The sequence below is a fragment of the Corvus cornix genome, chromosome 1A, assembly GCF_000738735.6.
Source record: "Corvus cornix cornix isolate S_Up_H32 chromosome 1A, ASM73873v5, whole genome shotgun sequence".
Taxonomy (NCBI): Eukaryota; Metazoa; Chordata; class Aves; order Passeriformes; family Corvidae; genus Corvus; species Corvus cornix.
This window is the reverse complement of record NC_047057.1, coordinates 28018576-28037386: the sequence shown is the minus strand read 5'-3', so window position 1 is coordinate 28037386 and position 18811 is coordinate 28018576. Positions and strand designations below refer to the sequence as shown.

General features: G+C 37.7%; 1 protein-coding gene across 1 annotated transcript in view; it reads right to left on the bottom strand.

Annotated features, from left to right (window-relative positions):
• Nucleotides 1-18811, bottom strand: part of CNTN1 (contactin 1) — a 229420-nt gene that overhangs the window by 36742 nt on the left and 173867 nt on the right. Inside the window, exons 11-15 of the mRNA XM_039570741.1 lie at nucleotides 18117-18234; nucleotides 16355-16505; nucleotides 15752-15879; nucleotides 12984-13159; nucleotides 1991-2111 (exon numbers count right to left, since the gene is read on the bottom strand). Of these exons, the coding sequence (XP_039426675.1) occupies nucleotides 1991-2111; nucleotides 12984-13159; nucleotides 15752-15879; nucleotides 16355-16505; nucleotides 18117-18234 (694 nt within the window). The remainder of the gene's footprint in view (nucleotides 1-1990; nucleotides 2112-12983; nucleotides 13160-15751; nucleotides 15880-16354; nucleotides 16506-18116; nucleotides 18235-18811) is intronic.

The window sequence follows — 18811 nt, the reverse complement described above, 5'->3', positions numbered from 1 at the left end:
AGGTAAGGTCTGATGAGAGACCCATTCTCCTGCAAGACTGTTCACTTCAGAAGCCCTCTGGCTGGAAGGTATGGAAAGGTTTATCAGTCCCAATAACTTTCCTTCTTTCTTCAAATGATACCTCTTACAGCTTCTCACCTCACCATCAGCTTCTGAAAACGGCATGTCTCAGGAAAACCAAGGGCCAAAGGAAAAGGAAAAGGCTCCATAGGAAAGCTGATACAGGACCTACAACTAACCCCAAGGTTGGTAGCTCTTTCAGCAATGGGCCATGGTTCCACTGGGTCCAAATATAGTGGGGCAGAGCCAGGTGCTGATATGGCAGTCCCAGGTATGCCCCCATGGGCAGTGAACTGGGTGCATCCAGGTGACAAACTGCTGCATATTTCCAAGCAGTCCATCCAGGAGGCAGCTACCCACAGCACAGGCTTGAAGCACATCCAGGAGGCAGGGCCAGAGACAGAGCTGGAAGCAGGCACATCTGTAACACAGCCCCAGGGAGGGCAACACAGGGCCAGTAAGGTCTGTAGGTGCATGCAGGGGCTGCAGAGTCTTCAGTGTACTAACATCGCTAGCAATTTAAACAAGATCACATAGAACAATCCATATGAACTGTTATATTGTTTTGTGGACAGACAAACCATCTTCATGTGCCTGCAGTGACAGTAGCTATCCTTTACCACTCCACTGATGAGATGCTCTGGAACACATCTCTTTGTTTTCATGCTCTGCTCTTGCCTCCTCCTTACCAATGCAGTGAAACTACAATCCCACCTTTGTCATTTTTCGTAAGATATTTACTCTTGGCCTGGTAAGATGCTGAGTCTTACACTGACAAAAAAAGCAGCCGTAAGCAGAACTGTGTTCATTGTATTAAAATCCAAATTTTGAGAATAAAATGAATGCTAATTTCTTCTACAACACAATCTCTGAGCAATGACTGGGTTGGAAAGGGGAATCAGAAGCTTGATAAAGCACCTTGTCTCTCTTCTAATTTTTAAAAGGAATTGCTTACATAATACTGAGGCATATGAACAGATCCTACTCTTTTACTTTGCAGATGTATTCTGTAGTTTCATCACTTACCATATTTGCTTTGACATTTTATCCAAAACTGATGACATTTCATGGGCTGTTAATACCCAGAAAAAATTAAATGCAGAAATACTCAACTGCACAACAACCTCAGATGCCAGAAGTTCCGAACCACAACACTAGCTATACTTCAGCTGCTTCACAGCTCTATGGTGTAACTCGAATGTTGGGCAAAACACAACAGCAAGGCAACTCAAAGTACAAGTTATATCTGCTTTGAATTGTCAGCAAAACAAATCATCAGCACTTCAGAATGTGTTATGCCCACAGGCATAAAAGAGAGCAAAATGCCCAAAGTACATTAACTCATGCTATCAAAACTTCACATTGTAACAGATTTGTAGGATACATACTGTTATGAGCAAGAACAGCATTTTGAGACTGCAGTAACATTTAACAGACATGAATCAGATAAAAACTGAGTGATAAACTTAACCCCAGATGTCTTGGTTTCTGTAATTTGAAAACTCAAAATCCTTTTAATGTAGCCCAATATTATACACAATAATTTAATCCATGCAGCTTTATGAAAAATGAGAAGTGACTTAGAAATGTATCCAGTGGATACATTGAAATGATCCTTGAAATCTATTTTTAATAATGGACACCAAATTAAACTATGTAAAAATTGCTTTAACATACAGAAAATACCCATAATCAAAAAATCCTTATTGCTTTTCAGGAAAACATATGGTCAGTTAGACATCTAAATGTCTGCAACAGAATCAGTACCCTGAGTAGACTTTTATGACTGCATGTTTATGCACTTCTCATTTTGATTTCTGCCATCTGTTCATGAGAAATCACATACCCTAAACAATCAGAAACACTCCTGTCTTGGTGTCTTGTCTGGGTGAAAACCAGCCCCGTTTCCGTATTACCTGGAGAACCTTACCTCTTACCACAAGGTCAGCTGAAGCTGAGGAGTTGTCCACAATTGTCTGAGCAGTGCACATGTACCTCCCCGCGTGCCGCAGCTGAACATTTTTAATCAGCAGCTCCCCATTGGATTTAATCTGTCACAAAAACAACACTTGGTGAAAGTGGCGAACACCCCTGTGCAGGTACATGATACCTGTCTACACATCTCTCCCAAATGATTTACAGTGGTTGCTATTTCTAAAAAGTGCTTACTTTGAGAAGGGATCACCCTCAAACATACATCTGATTTATAGGATAGCTGTTGAAAATGTCCCTTGTTTCCTGAGGATCTGCAGTTCTTTACTGGGCATGAAAAAACCAGACACCTTAGTAAATGATTATTAACAAGTTGACATCTCCCTCTTACTTTTTGAAGCCCGTATCTGAACATTAAATTGAGTAAGATTTTGTTCATAAACCACAGTCAGATGATTTTTCTGCAACATTACTTGCTTTTTTTAAGCACATTGGCATGATAGCATGTCATGGAGTCCTACTAACAGAGCAGATGCTGTTTGGCTCTTCCTTTTTAATCCTAAAGCAGTACCTGAGTTTTTATCTCAAAGAGGCTACAAGCACAGCCTAAACAAAGATGCACCAAGACCTGCCCTGTACTCCTCTGCCCACCCTTGCTGCTGAGGCCCCTGTCAGGCTGGACATGCTTGTCCCCCGGCTCAGCTCTAACTGCTCATTGGCAAACAGCAGGACCCCCAGGGAAGAAGTTTAGCAACAAGGAACAAGGCTCATATACTCATCATCCCAGACCCTAATCCGCCCTTAACACTCTTCACCAATGGCAGACTATTGGGAAGTACACAACCATGTTTTCAGATGGCTGTGTGGTCCACTGGCTACCTCTGGCTGTACAGAGAGGCAAACAGAATACAGTGTTTTTGTCCTATGACACTTCTGAGTAACCAGATGTGCACCCGTAAAACAACGAGTAGAACAGAGACCACTATGTGCACCACAGCTATTCTTAATGAAAAACACATTTTATGTGAAGACTTAAGTGTTAGAAAATAACACACTTGAAATATTTTGTTTATCCATCCTGCATTTTATTACAGAAAAAGATTACTAGGCTAAATCAATGAGTTATACATATGCTAGTCTTAAAGGGATTTCACAAAAAAAAAAAAATGTTCCTTCCAAAATACATCTGAACTTCCATGGGAGTAAAAGTGCTACAAAAAATTAACAGATGGATTTATACCACACTATATCAATAAGGGCAACATTCAGATTTCCTAATTCACTGAAAATTTTTCAAAAATATAACTGAAAAAAACCCCAAAATCAAACATTGGGATAACTTACTGCAATCCATAGACCTTTACATGCAGGAACAAAAGTTGCAAAATGGTATGTACAAAAAGAAACTGCAAAAATATTTAGGTGTAAGAAGTGTAGTGCTACCATTATTGCAGATTCTGGGGAACAAAAAAGACCTTCAACACAATCTCGAATATTATGGGCTGTGTCTGCATTTAGACATTCAGAAGAAATGAAATAAAGCTATGCCATCCAGTTTCTGGTTCCTGATTGAAAAGGATGGGGAAAAAAGTAAGGTTAAATCTTTTCCAAGTGCTCTGAAACTAGAATGAGAGTTTATAGTCTATATTTAGGGGAGAGAAAAATACCCAGATAACACTACCCTTTTACTTTCCAGACTCCAGTGAGGATTTTGGTTGCCAGCTTCAACTTCTGTTGGCATAAAATTTCAGCACAAACTGAAATCTGTTTAAGACCAAATTTTTTTGGTCTGACATAAGAATACACATATTTAAGAAATTACTGTGGTAAATAAATAATTGGATAAAAGAAGAATCAAGCACACATGAAAGAAAGTGCTTGATTCTGGCTAGCAATACTTCAGCTCACTGCCTTACAGGGTCAGCAAGAATGGCAGGTTACACTGTACCTTCTCTCATTTTGAGTGACACAAGTGCTGTTAGCAAGGATCAAACATCAGCTGGATCAGTGAACAATCCAATATTCTTGATATATACTAGATCATTTCTCTCTTAGTTAGTATTAAACTATGTCCATGTGTATAAATATATTCACACTTTTCACTCAAGGCTAATATGACATGGCTTTTAATTTAATTTGTCAAAGTGCATGAAGCCTACAGAGATGAGGTGAGTCTGGGGTAGTGTCATTCCTGTGCTCATGCCTCCCCAGTTTATTCATGAGAACTCCAATGAGACCTGTCACAGACAGCATCCTTTGAAAATCTGCTGGAATTACTGCATAAGTGAACACTGTCTGGCTGCCTGGCCAATCACATGTGAGCCCTACAGTGTGTGTGGTTTGTTTTTTTTTTTTTTTTAATTCTGCTCTTATTGGTTTTGGTTTTATTAGAAAGGACAAACAGATCCCTATTTGACTGCTGTGTATAAATCCTTTGTTCATTAACACTAAATGTCATCCTAGAAAGAACCACAGTGCCTGTGACTCTCTGATCATTGCTTGCATTTTTATCTGCAAATAAACATAAGCAAATGCTGGGCAAAGCAATAAGGTTTAGAAACAGAACAGAATTATCATAATAATATTATTAATTTAATAACAAATGATCACAAATTCTTAATAGGACTAGTACTCATTAATTTCTATGTTAGCACTTTAATTAAAATACTTTATTGTATTTATTAATGATGTGCCCATATACTTGCCCAAACAATAATTTCCCTTATGGGAACTTGGTTTTATAACCTAAATTATGAAAAACAGATGGAAAAAAGTAACATAATTTTAAAAATCATCAACCTATAGATATGGTGTTGTACCTTGTTGCTTCAGAAGCTCTCCTGGAGCAAGGTTTTATGCAGTTGGTAATGAGGCTTTCCATACCTCAGAAGAAGCCAAAGTTCTTGGTGGTAAAAGAAGAGCTTACCAAGCAAATAAAGAGTGCAGACATCAGCGAATTCTGTCCACAAATTAGATATGAATGTACTGTATGTTTTCATTCAAAAACCTCAGCTTGGCTACGTTTAAAAATGCCTTCCTTAACTCAGAGAAGACTGAATCACAGACTGGAAATAGTGATAGCAATACTCACGGATGTTCCAAGGGTATCTGTGGTTCACCACTCAGTACTTACCAAGTTTCAAGCAAATACTTTCATCCTATAAGCCCTATATTTATGATTTAATAGTGATGTCAAAAATAGAATTCTATGACCTATTTCTGATAGTCACTGTTTTTTCTGACCATCAACTTTGCCAGTGCACTAAATTGCCGAAAGCCATCAGAATGTGTCCTGCGCAATTAAGTATCATTTACAGGAATCGAGTATTTTGATTGAAAGTGCTATCTATCCACTTTTGTTGGGCCCTCAGAGCCAATAAAGGAACTTCTGTTAATGTAAGACTTATAAGCCCTTTGTAATAAAAAAGCTAACTTGGCAGAAGTAGAAGAACCTAGTAAGCAGAGACAGAGTGGTTTTTTTAAATTCAGGTTCTAAAATTAGACATCTGAGCTTCAGCATTGTTTAATACACAGTAGAGGTAAAATGGTAAGAGAATCAATAAGAAGTAATCTGGAAGAGATGGGATTCTTGGTGAGGAGATCAGTTTGTCCAAAGCTAGAAATAATTTTTAAAATCTTTTTCTACTACCTGTACCTAAATCTAAATGAGTTCATGTGAATTGGTTTGATCCTGCCAGTAGATAATTGGGTGTGTGGTTGCTACAACCAGAACAGACAATCCAACAGCTGTTGAGGAAATTTAATGTAAATGTGATTATAGATGTTTTCCTGATATTGTCATCAGAGATAACACGGGGACACCACCAGTGCAACTCTATTGTCTTAATCCTATTCACCTGAGACCTTGTTTTGTTTTATAAGCCATAGTTACAGATAAATAAAAAACTCAGCAGGATAATGATGACAGTCATTCCCACTAAAGAATCTTTTCCTTCTGTGAGCTATATTTATATGTAAAGGATATACAGTGTTAATTCTACACTTGAGATGTGGACTGGGAAGTATTTCCAACAAATATATTATTCTTCTCCATTCAGCATACCACTGAGAATTCCTGAGGACACTGTGCTTTGTACCAGCATCCCTGTGGTAATGGGCCTTGTTATTTCATTTACAACAGCAGAAAAAGCCTAGGTACTTGCTCACTTATGCTCATGGCTCACAAGTTTATGGCTGATGACAAACTTCACAATACACTGAAAACTACATTTCTCTGAGCAGTGTTCATACCTGGCTTTCTCAGCTCCTGCTACCTAACTAGGGATGGTACATGAATTTTGGTAGCCTGGTAAGTCTCACAAGCACATAAATGGTATAGTCAACTGCTTTTGCAGAGTATTTTTTAATTCTAGCACAGAAGTTGGCAGATCTTCATCTTCTAAACTAACTACAATTTTTGTGCCATAAGTAGAGTAAGTTTCCTCAAAGGCTTCTGTCAGAGAAAACTGCTTGTTGGCTTCACCCTCAGCACTGTATCTTCTGCTTTCCTTCCCCTCCTTGCCCTTAACCACTGACTCCATCCATCTCATTCCATGCTCACTAGGTTACTATTAGGCCATTGCCTCTAAATATTACTCCAAACCTAGCCAAAATATGTGACTTTCAGCTCACTCATGTCTAAAGCACTTCCCTAATACATCAAGGCACTGAAAGCAGTGTATGTCTCAATACACTCAAGTATGTCTCAATACTGTCTCAGGTACCTTGAGAGAGTCCTGGAACGCTCTTTCATTAAAAAAACCAGTAAGCAGTTGATTTGGTTGGTCATGCTTCATCAGCTATCACCTGCCACCTTACTACATTCAAAAACTGTACTAAATGAGCTCACTACAACTCTGGCTTTGTTCTAGTCCATAAATAACCTCTTCTTCTTAATCAGTGTGCAACTGAGCTTTCCTATTTTGACCAACCTGATTTCAACAACAAGGTGACCTGTTTAGTGGGTGAGGGAAAGGCTGTGGATGTTGTCTACTGGACTTTAGTAAAGCCTTTGACACCATTTCCCACAACATTATCTTGGAGAAACTGGTTTCCTATGGCTTGGATGGGTGGACTGTTTGCTGGGTGAAAAACTGGCTGGATGGCCAGAGAGTGGTGGTGAATGGAGTTACATGCAGCTGGCAGCTAGGCACCAGCAGGGGTTCCCCAGGGCTCAGTAACTGGGGTCAGTCCTGTTTAATATTTTCATTGACAATCTGAATGAGGGGATCAAGTGCATCCTCAGTGAGTTTGCAGATGACACCAAGTTGGGCAGTAGTGTTGATCTGCTGGAGGGTAAGAAGGCCCTGCAAAGGGATTTGGACAGGTTGGATCGATGGGCCAAGGCCAATTTTATGAGGGTCAGCAAGGCCAAGTTCCAGGTCCTGCACCTGTGTCACAACAACCTCAGGCAGTGCTACAGGCTGGCGGAAGAGTGGCTGGAAAGCAGCCTGGTGGAAAAGGACCTGGGGGTGCTGGTTGACAGCAGCTGAACATGAGCCAATGTGTGCCCAGGTGGCCAAGAAGATCAATGGCATCCTGGTTTGTATCTGCAAAGTGTGGCCAGCAGGACCAGGGCAGTGATTGTCATTCTGTACTCAGCACTGGTGAGGAGGCACTTTAAGAACTGTGCTCAGTTTTGAGACCCTCACAGCAAGAATGACATTGAGGTGCTGGAGTGAGCCCAGAGAAGGGCAACAAAGGCTGGTGAAGGGTCTGGAGCACAAGCATGATGAGGAGCAGTTGAGGGAACTGGGGGTGTTCAGCCCGGAGAAGAGGCTGAGCGGGGACCTTATTACTCTTTACAACTACCTAAAGTAGTGAGGTGGGGGTTGGTCTCTTCTCCCAAATAACAAGGGGAAAATTTGTCCTGGAAAGGGTTGTTGGGCATTGGAACAGGCTATCCTGGGAAGTGGTTGAATCACCAACCCTGGAGGTATTTAGATGTGTAGATGTGGCACTTAGAGACATGGTTTAGAGGTGGAATTCACAGTGCTGGGTTAACAGTTAGACTCAATGTTCTGAAAGGTCTTTTCCGTCCTAAACTATTCTATGATTCTATAATTCTTTCTAAACACTTCACCCCAATTCTTCAGTTCTCTTGAACTTTCCATTAATTTCCTGGTCTACAGCAGGAGCTAGACTACACACTCTGCAAGGAGGATTACCAGGGAAAGCAGCGAAGAAAAATAAAAATTAAAATCCCTGTATATTTTCTGCTGCAGAAAACAGTGGAATCATAGAATCATTGAATAGTTTGGGTTCAAAGACAGATTTACACAATAAAATTAAGTGTCTCCAAAGCAATCTACTGAAGCAGGAACATGCAGTAGAATAACTTTGTCTATCCATGCCCAGCCAATGAACTGCAATTTAAAATACTTTACAAAATACTTTACAAAAACCAGGCAGGCATAAATCTCTACTCCTCTAATCTGATTTTTATAGTTCAACTTGTTCTTTGTTGTTTACAAAACCATCAGTTTTGGAGAAGAAACAAACAAAGTGTTTCGGCAAACACTGTCTCCAACCTAGAATTCACCTCACCTCTTTCAGAAATCTGTAGTGTGAATTTTGGCATCTGGACTAACCACCTTTAATAGTTAAACAACAAAACAGGCCCTTCCATGTGTGTTGTACTTAAATGAAAAGTACCTGTCTGGCTGTGTATGTTCAGAATATTATGAGTGTCATCCTAGAAGACTGTGAAGCTTTCTGTACTTCAAAGAGAGATAAAGTAAGAGGAATAATATTTGCATAAGGAAAAAGCAAGCTTTTGAGTATTCAGAGAAGTCTACACTACTGCAGGTTAACCACATGATAGCTGCAGGGATACAGAGCTGGTTATGCACAGACACCTCGGATTCAGAAGCTACTTCAAAGCTGAATCGAGCCTGAGCTATAGGTCCTGCAAGTTCTATGCTGACTGTGTCTGCCTTTGTGCCATGTACCTATGAACACTGGGGAGAACACTGCAAAGTCAGAATCCACACCTCAGAGTCAGTGTGGATTCAGCAGGTCTTAATTCCTGCTCTGTGGCAATCATGACACAGAGGTGTGCCAGCATCAGCTTGAAAAATGCCCCCTTCATATGAGGGGGTAACAAGTCAGTTGTCTCTATGACAAAATTCATCACCTGGCCTTACTGTATCTTTCCATCATCACTTACTCTTTCTTTGAATACTTAAAGAAGAAAGCTATTTGCAAGCAGGTCAAGTTCCTGAACACTTGTACAGCAATTCAATTCAACTTATTAAAGATAAAATGGTGAAAAAAACATCAGGGTTTCAGGTTCACTGATACTGCTTAAGACAACTAATAAATAATGTAGCAAACAGAAATACTGCTGGTATGGAAAGCATTTTAAAATGTATTTGTGTCATTATGTCACTAAGACAACTACAACTTAAATTTAGACTCTTCCTAAGTCTATATTCAAGTTTTGACCTGAACCAGTTAAATTATGGAATTCCTTTTCCTGACTATCCATACAAATGGACTAGTAGGGCTCAAAAGTACATTAAAAAATATATTTTTTTTTGTAATGAAATTAATGAAATATTATTATTTGGATACTGTATGTATTTTTTTATATAAATATCTTAAAAGTAATCTTTTCAATCTTTAAAAATACATTACAAAAAGCAGATCTATAAGTAACAAATGAACAGACATTAGTTTTCCAAATTACTTGAAGAGCTGTATCTTTTTGGGACTTGAAAAGATGTGATGATGTATAGTTCCTCAATCAAACAATCAGAGGAACAACCACACATAAAGTTAAAAGTAATCAATTTAATAGTAAGATTCTGAAGATTCCATTTGACTCTTTGGAAGTTAACCAATTCTTTTATTTTTTTTCTTTTTTTCCATTTTACATACTGTTGTCACAGGAAATGAAAACAGAACTGACAAATGTCCTTTTGAGAAATTAATTTTAGTACTAATGTAATGCAAATTAGCTTTGCCGTCAGCAATGACAGAGATACCAAAGCTTGCATTTAAAGAAAGAAGAATTATGCAGGTGTTTACATGAATTTAATTAGCATTTCATTATGTCTATATGACAATAATAATAGTATTATTTTGAGAACTGAAATACTGTGGCTCTATCAAGTTTCAGCAACTTGATCTGCATAGTCACATAAATTAATAGTGATATTATCTGAGGGACAGATGAGGATCCTTCATCAACAGGAAATTATAGCACAGAGCACATGCTTCATATATCCAGTAATCTTAATATTCACAGTGGAATATCTTTTTCTTTTGTGTTTGTGTAGGGCTGGGTAGCAGGACGTTTCAAGCCCAGCAGTTCGGGCTGCTGCTGTCAAATGTAAACCAGCTCACCCTTTACATCCAAGAAATCCTGAGCAAACCTGCCACCCAGTGACTTCAGCTCAGAACTGCCAGGGAGAGGGAAACTGGCAGGAGAAAATCCCTTTCCTTGCCCTTAATGCAATAATACAATAACAAAGGAATAGAACAGAAATACAGAAAGTGCATATTCCTCTTAATTATATCCTACATAAACCTTTGCATTGGATTTGCTGAATTTGTTAAAAAATCTGTATTTGTTATTATTTACGCACTGAACCACCTAATACCTACAAATGAAGACTTCAAATGCAATCCTACTGTCCCCTCTGTCCTGGATAAAGACCAAGCTGCCTGTGGAAGAGTAACAAAGATTATTTGCACTTGCTTTGCATTTGTAAGCCCAGAATTAAGGCTTAGGAATGCAAAACAAGAAGATGCCTCTGCTAAAATAATTTCTACCAGTACTGACAGATCAAATGCAAAAGGAACACAACAAACCAAGAAAGATTCTTCAGGAAGAAGGATATCCTTCAGGGGTTATACACGGACAAGCAAATTAAATTATATTTAGATCTAAACTATTTAGTTTTAAAAGTCTAAGTGAATTAGGAGTTCTTCAGCTTCTTCTGAATCCTGTGGAGTATCCATCCGTATAATCTATTGAAAAAGGAAGTATTACAGCACAAGATTCAACACCCACATGAAGAGAAGCACCTCTTTCTCTCCCTCTGAAGACCACAGAAATTTTTTAGGGACCAAGGTAGCCTAGGAAAGTTAGGGTACTTTGGTTTTGAAATTAAGCATTTCAATAAAAGGTCTAAAATATTGTGGAGATAATCAGAATTTGAGATCAGGAGTCCAGGACCACTGGCTATCTGGAAGGTGAAACAGGTGGTTGGGAACTAAATAGTGTCAATCTTCTAAGAGAATTACACATTTTCTGAAGGCCTTATTTGGTTCCATATTTGCCAACTTGAAGTGCTTTGTAGAAAATGCTCTAAAATCAGGATTAAATTTCAGAATTAATTTATCCTAAAAGAAAAAAAAATCTGATTTCCTTCTATTTTCATTGTTTAGAGGAAACCTCAAAAGTATATATCAATGATAAAAAAAAATTTTTGTTCAGCATATTCAACAGATGACCCACAGATGGAGAAAGTTCAGGTTCCCTTCTCTTGCATTACAAACTCTTCTGATAAAGCCATTTTTACCTTCCTCCACACCTAAATAACAGATTCATCAACACTTTCAGTCTGTTTTCCTGTTTTATGGAACAAATTTCCTTGTGTGACGTCTGTTAGGTAGCTAAAAGCAATCAACTAAATAAAATATGACACAGAGTGATTTTATTTGCTCTTTCACAAGGAGTAAGTTTAGTGGAGCTTTACTCTTTAAGCTCTTATTTTGACTGATGCTCAGACTCATTCCAATCTTTATCGAAGGACAAACTAATGCAATTAGGAGGCAATTAAAGCTTTTTCAAGGCATTCCTATGCATTGATTACTACCAGAGTGTAAATATAAACTTATCAAAAGTGTGACTTAACAGTCACCTGCAGGAAATGTTTTGAAAGATGCCAGTGTACTGGAGAAGAACTACGTATTTTTTAATTCCTGAGGCAATACAAAATACACTGCAGACTACTAACTACCCTGCTACTGAGAGTGGACATACACTTTCAGGAGATTTATTGCAGAAAGGGGTGTATGTCTTTGGGTTTCAATGTTTATGAGCTGATCTTAGCACACTTCCACTAGCTTGTTGGACAAGGACATGTTCTCTCACTGAAAGAGAGCAGTGTGTCTTCTTAACTATGTCTTACAACTCAGCAAATGAGCAGGTCGAGGCAACTCTTGAATCTTCAAAGGGCTGGTTTGTTCCAAATCAGACTAAAATAGTTACACTTTAAACATCTTTTCACATGGAGATAAACAGATACTGAAAGCAAAAAAAGTAATCTCTTGGTCCGTGGAAAATCAGATAATATTTAAATTTGAGGATTTTCATGTAATTTAAACCCAGAATAACAGAATAAATATTTACACAAGTAGGCAACCACTTGGAGGTTGCTGAATATTAGGCAAATCAGCATGTGATTAGACATAACAAGAAAGGATTTCTAATAGAGACATTAATTTTGAATAAAACTGATAGAAGACTCTAAAAACATAACCATACTTGCAAATACAAAAGAGCTACGGGTTTTTTATATGCTAAAATGAGTGTCTTTTGTATTAACTTGTTTAGACTTCACATAAACTGTTCTTCCTCAGTGTTTACAGACTGTTTGACTCCTACCCACCATCTGGCCAAGTTTTGTGCCAAATTCCAGAAATGTTGATGAGAAAAACATGGGTAAGTAAAAGTAAATGCATATGCACACTTTTTGGAGGTAATTTGCACCCTGTTTACAATCAGGCTACCTACTTAACAGCTATTTTCACTAATAATCAGAGTGGGATTTATCCGAGGTACCAAAATACTTACATCAATTTAGATACCTGATTTCAGGTATCTGCCTGCAAGTGCCTATGTGTCTGGAAGGTGTCTGAATTGTAATTCTATTTTATGTTCTTGGCCTACTGGACCCAAACCAACACAGAAAAGACAACTATTCACAACAAAGAAAACTAGGCTTTCATGTATTAAAGAATGATCTATAGTATCTTACCATAACATTCCTTTCATAATGTTCATGTTCTTTCTCAAAATCTATTACAAAGCCATTTAGAGACCAAATAAATGTCAGGTCTAATGTGGGATCATGGGATGCAATGCATTGCATGGTAGCATTCTCTCCAACGGTGACATCAACATTCAACGGAGCTAAAGTAATCCTTGTAGCTTCTGTGAAGTTAATGGCAAACATGGAAAACTCCAATAAATAAATGTTTATTCAAATACAAACTCGGCTTCATAACTATTTGATCATACATTAAACCACTCTCTCAAACTCTAGTTTACATGTTATTCATACAACTACATTTCAAAGGACCAAACTGAAAGGAACAAAGAAAACATTTTACAACTAAAATTCCTGACTTCTGTTTAGCTGTTTAAATCTCTGAATCACATTACAAGTATTTTTATTCATTGACTGTATCTCAAGTAGAAAGAAGACACATGATGAATCTTACATGACTTGTGCTGCGTTTCTTGTTTCAATTACAATATTTCCTATGTTTCAAAACTTGTCTCTTTAATGAATGAAAAGTTCTACTTGGTTAGGCTGAGTCCGATTTCCATTACAGCATTGTAGGGATTGAGATCTTAATTTATCTACTGATATAATAGATGCATAACAAATTGTGCAAATAGCTACATGTGAAAAAGAAGAGAAAACAATACAAGGAAAGGAAGAAAGCTGTACATACCCCAGCAATGTCTCTTATTATTACAGGAACAAAAAAGAAAGCAGACATCTCATGACACTTGCTTGAGCTCTTGACACATACATCAAACTCATATGGCAAATTAGCAACTGTTCTGGAAGGGACTCACTGGATCGGTGAGACTTGTTCCTTTTCTTACAATTATTATCATAAAACAAAAAGTAACAGAATATCTTCCTTATGCCATGATGTAATATCTGTCCCACCAATATGAGAGTGGTAGTAGGGTATCAAAAGTGGGAAGACAATAGCCATAAGAAAAGTTATTGCCACTAGTTAAAACCTAGGCTTGAGCTTGCTCCAAGGAGCACACTCCATTCCATCACACACAGAAAAAGAAAATAACCTCAGTAAGCCCAGTATTTTGTCAATCTGCCTCAGAAAGAAACCTTTTCCCAGATCCTACTTTAGTAATCTAAAACCTGCTTAATACTGAGACTACAAGGATGGCACAACTACTGCCTTTTGCAATATGGAGCATCTCACAGTGTATTGGAGCAGCCTGTTAACATCTGGTCTCCAGGGCCTTACATATGGACTCATGCATAGGATACTTGCTCCATTCCAGTGTGGTGGTGCTGGTATGCTCAGTACCAATACCTGTCTAAAAAGTTGCTGAAAGAGTGGACCAGTGGCAGGGAACGAACAGCAGTTGGGAAAAACCATCAGAGTTTGCAGCGTCTGTCAGCTTCAGATTTAACTTTTTAATTTCCTATAGTCATGTGCAATGTCTGAGACGTTTTATGGGCCACACAATGTGCTTGGGAGTGCCACTTTCAATGCATTCTTCATCAACCTTCAGCATTGCCCACAACGTGAAAATGATTTTGAAATAAGTCAACTGACCTTTCTGTTTCTGCTGTGATGTCTTATACTCTTGGTGTTCATTTTTAGATGGATCAGAGCAGAATTTTACAAAATTTAAAATTTCTTTATACTAGTTTATAAGGTTTACAAACATATTGGTTTTTGTTTCACTGTGCGAATTTGGTATGCAAATATTCTTCCTGATTTTAGAAGAATGCTAGAACAATTAAGGGGCTGGATATATTTATTTACATAAACTTTCAAAATTAAATGCCTGAGGGTAATATTAAGATATATGAAACAGCAGAAGATAATAAAAAGTAACTGCAAGGATCAAAATACAGTTTTACATTTCATTTGGTACAATAAATTTGGAATGTATCAGCCAGAAAATTGCTCTCATATGATGCTACAGACTAACTCTTCCATTAGCACAACAATATTGTGGCATTGAGCTGTCACATCCAGCATGATTTCTGGAACAGAGATTAAACACGTATTTGACAAATGACTCTTCTACTATCACTGGTACTTGATAAGACATAGCTCTTACAGAATGCTATCCTACCTGTCTGTAGTCTACAGTTATTTAATTATTTGAAATCAGATTTAAAATACACAACTAAGGGTATCAGTACTCAAGCAGTAAATACAAATACTGATAAAGGAAAATAATTTAGAAATGCAATCATATGGATATACACCCTTATCCCACAAATTTAATGCATATTTCTTTAACAGCAATTCTCTCTTAAACATGTTTATACCACCAGCATCACCACCACAACACCACCACACCAAAACCCCCCAAAATAAAATGACAAAACCAAACCAAACCAAACCAAACCAAAGCCCATACAAAGCAAAACACCACAACACTAAGGAAGGTCAGCAGGAGTCCCATTTCTCTGAGTCATGGCCCCAGAATCACACCTTAGCATGAGTGCTGAGCTATCAAATAGAGCCAATGCATTGAAGTATGTCAGTTTAATGTATTTTATTTAATAATCTCTTATGGAAAAATCAACCCTGAAAATTGAGATACAGTGTTAGAACTGGTGCAAACATACCCAGTTTCAGCTGAGCAATATGCTTTAAAAGCATCAATTCATTTATAATGAGCAATTAAATTAGAAAGATGTAGAACAGCTTGAAAAAGCACTGCAATGCTGGAACAAAATTAGTGTTTTTGAATTAAGGGATTCTACCCAAAACAAATGAATGCAATTCTGACGCTTACCTGTCATTTCTAGAACACCAGTGCTATTGGCTTTTCCTCGGTTATTTTCTGCAAAACATGTGTAGCGACCTTCATCCAGCTTTGTGACATTGATAATTTCCAGGCTCCCATCATCCCAGATACGTATGCTATGGAAAGTGCAAAAAATACATCAAGAGAAATGAGATTTTACATTAGAAAGCAATGCTTCCTGTAGAACTGTAGTAAGTGAAAGAACAAACCACAAACATCATTTCAAAGCTCATATCTAACTACTGGATTTATAAACACTCCTTCAGTAAAAAATATTTAAAGAGACTGTGGCATGATCAGATGCCTCAGGTTGCTAGAGCAAGAGAATGTACTTCTATTCACTTGTACTCATTCAAGTGATTTTCTTAGTCTTTTAATAGTACAATTCAATTTTTAAACCAGACTAGGTAAAGCTGGATACCCTGCTAACTCTTTGAATCTGTACTGCCAGCAACATTTTGGCATATTATTTTCCTGAAGTTACACATTTTCCTGTCCCTGAGGTCTACAAAATGGAGAACTATCCTATGGGATAGACAGATACATAAGGCTACATTTCTAAGGCTCAAAGTGTTCACTAACAGTACTAACCGGCTCCCATTTACAAGTAATTCTGTTCCTTTGCTCCAGGAGAATTTTGGCTTAGGAGCAGCTTTAGGCTTGCATTCTATGATTACACGCCCCCCTTTAGCAGCTAGGATTTTCTTCTTCATAGGGTTCAGTTCAAAAGTAGGAGGTGAAGCTGAAAGCAAAAATTAACATAAAAACTGCTGTTAGTGATTTTACTGCAAAATAGAACTTGTTTGCAACAACAAGAACAGAACTCTTGAATTGTTTACAAATGTTCATTTTCAGGCCAGTAAGAAAAATATTAACAATACAGATGATGTACTGGGAAGCACATGGTAATCTAAAAAACCAGGAAAAATCATTACATAGTTCTGTGCTGTGTTACACCAGAGGTTTCTTTCTATTGATTTCTGAACTTTCATCTGAGTTTAATCTAACAAGATCAAAGTCCACTGAAAGTTCCTCCCTTTCAAAAGGCCTTTTGATCAGTCCTAATAAAATTCAGATTCCTGGAGGTAAATTTCTTTCACAAGTTGCTCACTCAATCATACTTCCAAAGAATAGTTGGGTTTACTTTTCAGTGGTTTTAACCCTCTCTAGAAACTAAAATTGTGCCCTTCTTATTCTTTGTGATTTTCTGTTTGGCCACCTGGCTTTAGGTGCACTCTCAGATGTACAAGAGTACTAAGACATGACTGTCGTAAGCACCACACTTAGGTCTCTGAGGTCAGATCTTTGCTTACTAATTTTCTCTTCATTTTAAACCAAATAAAAGAAAAAAAGCTTTTAATTATTTTGCATCTTGGCATACCACCGTTAATCATGCCAGCGTGTGCACAGCCTGAGGAAATAAGGCTATTATTTAATTACAGAAGTACAGAGCAAAACTCTGACCAATATCCACATCTTACCAACCCTGAACTTTGAAAATGCACACAGAGAAAGTGCTCATTTTGTTTAAACCAAGCTGGTAGGGAGTATATAGTAATGGAAGAACAGTGTAGAATGAAGCATTGTTGTGCAATGGGTTGGGAAAAACAAGAATAGTTTAGTTCTTGGGAAAGTCTGAAGGCAAATGTGAGATGGAAAGAATAGTAACTACTGCAGGGAAATCTAGGAAAATATGTCATACAGCCAGCGTGTCTGCTCTAATGAAATCAGTAAAAACATCAGAAATTGTTTTAAGGCTGGGAACTCTAGATCCGAGAGTCAAACTTTCAACAGGATGCTTCCTAGGAAAACACAATGGATTCATTACTACATCCAGCCATCAAATGGCACAGCTACGTTGCATACAAACATGGTGACTTGGGTGTAATGGGTTGTAGAAAACAAAAGCAAAGGGGACAGCAAAGATGAAGAGCTTCAAAGGCCAAGTAAGTGACAACATGGTTTCTTAAAAAGCAAATTTTTCCTCACAGAGGAGTGATCATAGGTGAGCAAAAATGAAAATGCTTCTTAACCAGTTTTGCAAGCTTGAAAGTATAGGCTGCAACTCCATGTGCTTCATATAACTTCTGCACTATCAGTTCCTCTGAGAGGGAACAGCAGGAAACAAACATCATAAATAAGAATGGAAAAAATGCCCCACAAGTTGGTAACTTTATTCCTCAAGTTGTTGTCAAAAACCAGCTAGAGAACTCAAATAAACCCCATCTCACCTAGATTGAGTGAGAGTTCTTAGCTTCATCCTCACAGGAATGTGTTACCAAACAGTATTTGCAAATGTAACTGCTATCTTATTCAACCCTGAGACAGTAAATAGAGAAGTAATCCCACTGACCCACAATCTTCAGTTCAGCATTTGCATAAATAATTCCATGCATGTTTTCTGCTATACACTGGTACATGCCGGCATCGTCAAAGGTCAGACTTTGCATTCTTAGTTCACCCTTCCGGAACTAAAACACAGAATCAATAAAACAACAAGATATTAATATAAACTACGTAAGTTGAAGAATTCACACACATCCACATTATTTTTTTTTCTTTTTTTTCTTTTCCTTTTTTGGTGACATTGGGTTCATCTTTTTTTAAAGAAAGATTCAGTGTCATTCAGTACTTAAGTTTCTGGAAAAGTCCTAGCTGAGTGTCAGTAGACAAATTTACTCTCCAGTCCGGCGTTATCATATCAATGCAAACACTACTGAATCAGAAATAAGAAACAAGGAATTAAATTAATTTTATGCACATAACCTTTGTTATGCCATGCTCACTGGTCAGTACTTTCTGTTGTTACATCATTTTACAATAGAAAAAAGTCAAAGCAAGTCCCAGTGAGGTAGGAGTTTTTCAGAAGAGTCCTCTGGGAGATGGTAGAAACTATTTTCTAACACTTTGTTTTAATGTAAAAAAGAAAAAGCAGTCAATCAAAATAAGGTACTTAAGGTGGGGTATTTGGTAAATTACAAATAGATGTCAATCAGTTTTTGAAAGATCATGTTAATATATTCTGTTTTCTTGTGAAAATCAAGCTGA